At 44.0% G+C, this 8,727-nt stretch overlaps 1 protein-coding gene across 1 annotated transcript in view; it reads right to left on the bottom strand.

The window, feature by feature from the left end:
• Window positions 1–129: 129 nt before the first annotated feature.
• Window positions 130–8,727, bottom strand: part of LOC104074123 (disintegrin and metalloproteinase domain-containing protein 9-like) — a gene marked incomplete at both ends in the record, with an annotated part of 14,450 nt that continues 5,852 nt past the window's right edge. Inside the window, 7 exons of the mRNA XM_009574142.1 lie at window positions 130–222; window positions 2,181–2,349; window positions 4,594–4,748; window positions 5,154–5,229; window positions 6,204–6,373; window positions 7,069–7,140; window positions 7,239–7,312. Of these exons, the coding sequence (XP_009572437.1) occupies window positions 130–222; window positions 2,181–2,349; window positions 4,594–4,748; window positions 5,154–5,229; window positions 6,204–6,373; window positions 7,069–7,140; window positions 7,239–7,312 (809 nt within the window). The remainder of the gene's footprint in view (window positions 223–2,180; window positions 2,350–4,593; window positions 4,749–5,153; window positions 5,230–6,203; window positions 6,374–7,068; window positions 7,141–7,238; window positions 7,313–8,727) is intronic.

The following is an 8,727-nucleotide window of genomic DNA, read 5'->3' as shown; positions in this document are numbered from 1 at the left end:
TTTCTGACCCGATATACTGAGAAATGCAGCAAATAAACATTATAGCACCTAACAGCTTTGAAAAGCAATTAAATCATTAGTTCACCCTACATTACAAAGCCAATAGCAGTTGTTGCTGTTATAACTTACCCGACATTTGTGACAGCATTCGCCTCTGTAACAAGAAGCCCCCGGTGCGAGCAAGCAGCTGGAGGAGATGCAGCATCCTTCTTGGAGGCATGCCTAGAAGTAAATAATGCTGTACCATCTCGGTATGAGAGGTTCTTATTTGGATCATCTTCTCTAGCTTAAGAGACACAGAATTAAAGGAAGTTAAGGGAAAACTGCTGGTTTCTGCTACTCTTCAAACTCTGGACATTCTGGAGTTCTGCGTTGAGGGGAAATATGCCTCGTGTTGACACTTTTAAAACAATTTGCCTTTTTCTCTCAACACTAATGCTTCTGTCTTGTCTCCTCTGTTAATCAGCCAAGCCACCTGCTTCACAGGGGCTCTCTAAGAATAGGTTCATTAACGTTTTGAAAGTACTTGGAAACCTCTCTGAGCACTATGGGAGAGATTAGTCTCCTTTTCTAGAATTTTTTTCCTTCTTTCATACTTTCCTTCCTTCCCTTTTAAAACTCTTTCAGCAGTGATCCACCATTTCCTTAAAAGTTCAAATTCCCAATCCCAAATCATTCAAGGCGCTAGAGCTGATGGACTCTGAACATAAACTCATGTAAACAAAGTTAGTTACTCAAATTTTAAGAATACCTGGGGTGTAAGGGTCTCTGCTTTGTAAGGAGAGCTGGTTAATGGCTTTTTGGCATAAAAACAAGGAAAGGAAACAGGAACAGTAATGAATTGATCACAAAAGGATAACGAAGAGGAGATAATGGGGACGTTAGCGAAGACCAGAGCTCTCAGGTCGCTGATGGAAAACAAGACCTTTTCAGGGTCTCCTGAAAAGACCAAACTTATAATGTGGTATCTGAGAGGGAATGTAGAATTGCGTAAAACCTATTGTGGGCAAATGTGGGAAGTGCAAAGCTTTGTGTGGGATGGTTAGGGGAAGGACCAAAGGCAGGGAGAGATTAAGGTGAATTGGGGAGGAAGAATTGTGGGAAAATGGAAAAGGGGGCGGATAAAAGGGGCTGATAAAAAGGGTCTGCTGGTCAGGGCACTTGTATGGCTGAGCCCCGTGCCTGATTGAGGAGAAGAGGTCTGGGACCAGTTGTTGGAGAGACCAGGGGTCTGGGGGCTGTAGGTGGTGGTAGGGTTTGTTTTTTCCTAGCATAATTTCTTAAAGCAGGTGAATCCTCTTTGTCAGCAAGGTGCAGGATGTTCAACCCAAGCCTGGATATCAAACACGTGCAAATCGCTCTACGTGGGAAATGTCAGTGCAAAGGCTGAGTTTTGCCAAAGCTACAGAAGCTTTGTACAAATAACGATTACACAAACAAGGGTTTCCACTGGAAACTTTCCAAAGTGGTCACAACTGCATGGATCCTGGAATTAGAGCTGTGAAGATATCAACATTCAAGTACTTCAGAAAAGCACTTCTTTCACTGGCTGTGGGGTAAATATAACAGAAGAAAGAACAGAAATAGAAAAACTCTCATTTTACAGACAAGAAGATGCAGGTGCTCATAACCTGCTTGTATATAGAGCGGCTTGGAGGCAAAGACATGTCCCTTCTGCAGAGTTTCCCACTTTGACTGCAGCACTGATCAGATACTTTTATTTTCTTCAGACCCCTCATTCTTATGAACATTAGTACAGAAGGAAAACACCTCCCCATGTGGACGAGGTATGGAGAGGTCTCATCTCTCTCCCAGCAGCGTGACTCCTTATGACTCCTTATCAGACACTTGCAGACAGAGTCCGCCGTTAGCTCTGCACAGAGTCTGCCACGAAAGGTCCCTCCATAGCCATGGAAGAAGAACTGAATTTACCTCTAGATATGCTTTGCGTATGTTTACACACATCATGCATATTTTGCTCACAAATAAAGGCATATTTGGGAAAATCCCCACTTCAAGGGAATTCACAGAAGTGGAAGCCAGTGGACTCGTTTGAATGTGTAAGACTGCAAAGATCATTTCTTCCCATGAGTCAGGGAGCTTTTATAGTTGCAAAACCACCACAATTTTACTAACGCTAGTCTAACATGTAGATCGCAGTGAAATATTTAATTGCTAACCTTGTCACTGCCACAGTCACATTCTTCCCCTTTTTCCAAGACACCGTTGCCACAGAGTTCAGGAAGAAGTGGCCTTAAAGATGGTACGTTGAGTAGACAAGGTAGATTTTTTCTTATTACTTCATTGTAATATTCTCCCATAGTGCAGTTACTGAATGCCAAGCAAGATCTGTAAGAAAAAAATATTAATTATATATAACCATACCATATACATAAATAATTGATAGGCTCAAAGAACAGATAGATAAACTAGCAAAGAGGAATAGGGGCAGTTTTAGGGGGAGTAAGCCTTTTTTCTCTCCTTTTTTCCTGTATAAAGACATGGGAGACAGGAATAGTTGCCTGGATGAGAAAAGAGGAAGACCACAAAGCAGCTTTGAAAGTGTTTTGGTTGTTGTGGAAAGCTGAAGGTGGAGGACAGGACACACTGCAAACGCGAGATTAGGTATGATGCATTACAATGTGGAGAGCAGATCACCAGGTGTGAAAGAGGGATCTACTTGCTTTCATGTGAACGCTACAAAAACTAGCTGGAACTTGCAAAGTAACCGGGGGAGAAACAGGGCGGCATCATGCCTAGCTGCTCAAATCAATGACAGCTACTCATGAACTGTGCAGCAGTGTGGGCATGAGAATTTCCAGATGAGAAGTTATCTCTTACAGAGGATTTTAAAAGAGAAATTGAATGCGGTTTGTAATCGTATGAATTAAGAAGAAAGCTGAAGTAAGATGGTAATGTAGTGAGCATGATGCAGATATCAAAGAAAATGTAGACGTGGCCCAAAACAAAAGGAGAGCTTGCCCTTAGCTTTGGTAAGCATGATGTCAGGCAGCACTGATGGGACAACAATAAGGAACAAGGCTGTGCAGACATCCCTTGAAGTGCTGAGGGTTTACATACCCCTAGGGTGATATACAGACAGGACTGATGAGGAATAAAGATTGACATCATGGGATAGGTGAGAAGCAGCAGCGGATGGAAGGATGGATGAGTCAGAAATAGAATTGCTGGTGTTGTACATAAGTATAGGCAGGGAAATTACTGCAGGCAAAATGGAAGCAACTTGACTGAACATGTCAATTGATCGCCATTTAGGAATTCTGGAAGAACTATTGGCTAAAGTGAGAGGTTTGGAAACAGATAAATTTAATGAGTACATTAGGACAACAACGTTACTATTTGAATGCATGGCAGCAAAAGCTGAAGGATTAGAGACCTATGAAACACAGTGCTCCGACTTGCTGAGGTTTTCACCCCAGCCCTTGTGTGCTGGGTCCTCTGTCACCTTGAGGTCACCAAGGAGGTGACTTCCAGGTGGACGGGATGGGAGGGACCATCACGGGGTGAAGCAGGACTGCTGGTGACCGCACTGAAAGGGCTGTTTCAATGCTCATGTTATTGAACGTGCAGACAAATCTGCTGGGAGACTTCAGTTTCTCAAATCTTTAATGTCTTCAGGGAGGCTTAGTTGGTCTCTGATAAAGATAAAGGTCTAATACTACGCATGGAGCCTGGGTCCTTCTCATTGCTGCAGTATGTACATTGCAGAGAGTGAAACAGAGATGAGGATTTCTTCACACCAAGGAAAGGATCGTAGCATTTGGAAGCAAACAAATCTGCAATGAAGCAACCTTCACTGCCTGCTGAAGTTCACTGCGTGTTGGGCAGACCTCTAGAGCTAAGAGGAATGAGTCATTTTTAAAGACCTTGTATTATAACAGTACTTGGAGCTGGCCACAGGGATGGGCAATATCGTATGGTTTCTTTGATGCTGAAACAACAGAAGCTGACATCTACCAAATATTCGTCACAGGTTTCAGGAGACATTAATTAATTAGTGGAATTATTTTTCTTCATGATGGTCATATATCGAGAGAGCAGGTATGAGGGGCAGCTCCTTGTACACGAGGCACCTTTTCTGGAAGATACATTTTCATGGGTAGCAATTGTAAACAACCAGGGCAAGAGGAGGGGATGCAATAACCCATACATCTGCGGGAAGCAGCAAAACACAGCTATGAAGAAGCCAAAAGCAAGCATCAGTTGGAGAAAGCAGAGGAAAATAAATGAACAGTTATACGGTGACCAGTGGAGCCAAGGAAGCCAGCTTTTCTGGGAGAACTGTTGTCTCTTGTATTATCTAAATAACTATTTTCACTTGATAAAGCATCATAGAGTAATGTAGGTTGGAAGGGACCTCTGGAAGTCCCTGGTCCAACCGCGTGCACAAAACAGGGGCAACTTAGACTTCTATTCCTCTGCCAAGTTGAGCTGGAAGATTAAAAGATGATGTGGAGGAATGGGCGTATGCACCCCCCTACAGAAACACAGCGGTTGCACAGAGGTGGAGAGCTGAAGGCAGTGACCCAAATCTCACCCTCAGTGGGGTAGGGAAAACCAAGCTTTACTTACCCCGGGGATGTTTGCATGATGCATCCTTTGCGGGTGCAGTTGCAATCGCAGAATTTGTCATGAAATTGTTTGGCGTCATCGTGGCTGAAGCCTAAGCTGTGGCCTATCTCGTGGGCGAGTGTCATCACGTCGCTGACGATGTCGTGGCCAGGGAACTGCAGGTGGGAAGAAAAACCACAGGTCCACGTTTTCTCAAGTCAGTGTATGTTGATGTGGAGAACTTCAGATCTAGACTTCCAATGTTTTGCTCAGTAATTGTGAAATTCATGCTAGCTGGGGACTTGCACTGGCAAACAACCAATTAGGGAAACCAAAGGACCCCTAAACAGTTGGTCTGGGGAAGCACTGGAGAATTGTTCCTTCACCGTCTCATCTTCTTTAAGAAATGGCAAAAACAAAACCAGCATCACCTCGTTTAGATGGCCAGTTTAGGTGTTACCTGCTAATCGGTAAAAGCCTGAGCCCAGGAGTTATGTAGAATTAACTCCCAAGGTTCACTGTGAATACGAAAGGTTTATTTTTCCTTTCAGGCAGTGCAAACCCATGAGGTCTCCCCTTACCGCAACGACACCCATGGAGTTCGTCTGGCATGTTGTCCCCTTCCAGGCAAATCCTGGTTCCTTGTAGTCCTGGCCACTGCTGCGGAAAAGTTTGAACATTAAAGAAATGCAGAACAACTTTGTCTCAATAATGGGATGCATCGCCTGAATTACCGCTGGAAAATAATGGTTTCGGGTAACAAGGAGCTCCTTTCTTGAAGAAACTCCAGAATCACCCGTTTCTCCTATGGAAGCCCTGTATGCAGCCGGGCTGGTGCCCAAAGATCAGGTGTGCAAGCACCAGTGATGCGTCACTCTAAGGAGGCAAAGCCACAGTTTATAAACTCATTGGCCTCCTCCTTACTTTAAAGGGAAGAGTGGCCTATAGGCTATTTCAATAAAATATAATTATTCAAAATTATTTTAAAAAGATTTGGCAATATAATATATTGAATTTGAAAAAAGAAATATCAAATAAATTTTGACATCTATATTTTACTATGCAGAAGGTTTCTTTCCCTCCAAATAAAGGAAAAAGGAACAGACAAAACAGAAACAAGGTGCTACGTCTTAGAAAGCAAATGACTGAAATAGGTGATTGAACATCTTGCAGTTTGAGATCTAACTCCCTTGTCCTAGCAAAAAGGTTGAATTGAAATACGGAGTTGTAAACCATATAACAATGAATTATTATAGCTAAAAAATGAGTGGCTTGTATATATAAAAATGAGAAAAACTAAAAATGTGATTAAAATAATTCAGTTACAGACAACTGTATCAAAATTGGAAATAAGCTGTACGCTCTGTGTGTGTACACGTGTGGAAAAATATAAAAGAGGACAGTGAAAGGGAAAAGTGAATTCTTGTATCAATTTACATGACAAATATGTGCTGATTAGTACATGGACCGATTAAGCTGTTACATTTTTTTCCACAAGATATCACCAGGACAAAAGGCTTATCAGCATACATATGTAAAAAGTAGAAGAAAGAGAGGAAAATATTCTTGTTCCCTGCTTATCTCCCCACAGCCGGTATGTGAGTGGAGTGATTAAAACGCAGGACTCTTACAGCAGTAACTGGATATGGTCGTAATTAATGCGACCGACAGCATCCCTCTGACACCACGTGGCAAAAAACTCCAGCGTCTGGGCCAGGCTGTGGGCGGGCGTCACCTGGTCCCTCCTGGTCCACATCTCCACCGCGCTGATGACGATCTGCAGGTTCATGCGCTTGTAGACCTGGAAGATGGCAAGAGCTCGCATCCCCTGCAGCCCATGGGGCGTGCAGCGACCCTGGGCACCGCACTTGTCTCCGCGTTATTCGTGCAAGAACCAGTTTCTTGCTAAAGCTGCAAGAGCTGAGCGTGCCATTTATTTTCGTGCATTATATTAATTTAATGGGGCTTTCTTTGTAGCTCATTTTTGAGTGCCTCAGGGCTGAGCTCGTGGCTGATGCACTGGCGCCTTGTCAGTGTATTCACACAGAAGCAGCAGAAGATGAAAACTCGTGCTGTTTTAGAGGACTCGGAGCAAGAAGGAGGTGAAGAGACAGGGAGATCATAATGAGCTACCAGAAAGCATTTAGTAACAATAATGCATATTCCCTATCAAGTGTTTTAAAGGGGTGATTTCACAATTATCTTTAAACTGACTTCACTCATATTTGAAGCAGTTTTTTTCACAGTTGAAGTGGGTTTTGTAGCGTTGAGGAATGGTTCCTGGTAGAGTAGCTGCAGTCAGGCACAGATCATTCATCTCTTTCCCAGGGGGAAATGGGTAGCAATTGTAAACAACCAGGGCAAGAGGAGGGGATGCGGTAACCGATACATCTGCGGGAAGCAGCAAAACACAGCTATGAAGAAGCCAGCAACGGAGTTAGACAGCTAGCAACGGAGCAGAACGGCGATTGTAACTACCACGTCATTAAAACTCACTGTGTTCAGGAGGTTGCTTATGGAAATTAGCTGATGTAGCATCAGGGTTTCATTGTAGTCGTTAACTTTAAACTGAAAGGGGAGAAAGGCTACGTTACAGCGCTGAACGCCAAGGACTGCCTCCAATATAACCCGACGGCCATAGCACGGCGATGATTTCTGATGCTTACCAGCTCTGTGTTCGTGACCAGAGCCAGCTCCAAGTATCTGGTGGGCAGGGTCTGGAGACCAGGAACCTCCTGGAAGTGAACAAGTCACGCTGTGGTTATCGAGGTACGTTCAGGAGCTTTAAAGCTTACGCCACGTTGCAAAAACCAAGGTGGTGTTACTCAAACTAATCCTGAATTTCCCTTAAGTCCAAGAACACAGAGCAATTATGCATTAGAGAAGGATTAATGAGCGTAACGAGTAATCAGGGTGAGAGCAGAGAGATCAAGAGACAGAACACAGTTTTAGGTGGGGTTTTCTTGGTAGCAGGGCGATTACCTGCCATTGCTCATGTTAAATCGGCTCACTTTGAGCTGCAGACTTTTGTACATGCTCAGACCACTTTTTAATCATTAAATTTGGCACCACAAAAGCTGCGTCAAAGGGAGAATTGAGGGGGGTCAACACGAGCTGCCTGCATCAAGCACTCAATGCTAGAAACCAGGAAGGTAAACAGGTAATTGCAGATAAAAACTGGTCCTGACGTGAAATTGTTCAAGCCATGTGAAAGCCACTAAAATAACTTTTACTTAGTTTTGCTTCATTTTACCCAGCACACCTGCGTAATACAGCAAAAGGGAGCATGACCCAGTCCGTGAGAGGCACCATGTACTGAGCCTGGGATCCAGCAGCCGCTAGAAATAAGGTTTTTGGTATTTCTTGCTTGTGCCCTTTGCACATTTACCTGTGAATGGGCAGCTCCGTAGTTAAAATCTGCTGTAAAAGAGGGGAGATTCAGGCTAGATATAACGAAGAAATTCTTTACGATGAGGGTGGTGAAACCCTGGCACAGGTTGCCCAGAGAGGTGGTAGATGCCCCATCCCTGGGAACATTCAAGGTCAGGTTGGACGGGGCTCTGAGCAACCTGGTCTGGTTGAAGATGTCCCTGCCCATGGCGGGGGGGTTGGACTAGATGACCTTTAAAGGTCCCTTCCAACCCAAACTGTTCTATGACTCTATGATTCTAAGTGCGACACGCTCAGTCTTGGGCTGGGTAGAGCGCATTGACTTCTACATTTTGTACATCCAGCACATTAATTTCTAGTAGCAATTGATTAATGGGTAATCTGGGGGTTATTCTTCTCCTCGGAGCAGGTATTGCTCATTGGCAGCAATGTCTCATCTCTGATGGAGTGAGCGCACAGTGGGACTGTGAGGGTGTTCGAGACCTGCAGATTTGTTAAGTGACGAGGAGAAAAAGAAGCTGACCCTACAAAACCCTGGCTGGTAGCTTTGGCATTGGCTGAGGTGAGGGTGAGGAAGACACGTTAGCATTTCTCCTGGGTAGTTCCCAGGCATTTCAGTGGTAGAAGAGAGGAGGAGGAGTTTTTATTGCTCAGAAAGACAACTTTCTAAATGGTTTGGCTGTTGCAGAAGTATGCATGGCTAAAAAAAATGCTGTTGCTTAAGTCATTTTAAGCACGGGGACTCATGTCTCTTCTCTGTTGAAC

The sequence above is a fragment of the Fulmarus glacialis genome, unplaced genomic scaffold (genome assembly GCF_000690835.1).
Source record: "Fulmarus glacialis isolate BGI_N327 unplaced genomic scaffold, ASM69083v1 scaffold11020, whole genome shotgun sequence".
Classification (NCBI taxonomy): Eukaryota; Metazoa; Chordata; class Aves; order Procellariiformes; family Procellariidae; genus Fulmarus; species Fulmarus glacialis.
This window is presented reverse-complemented; position numbering and strand designations above follow the sequence as displayed.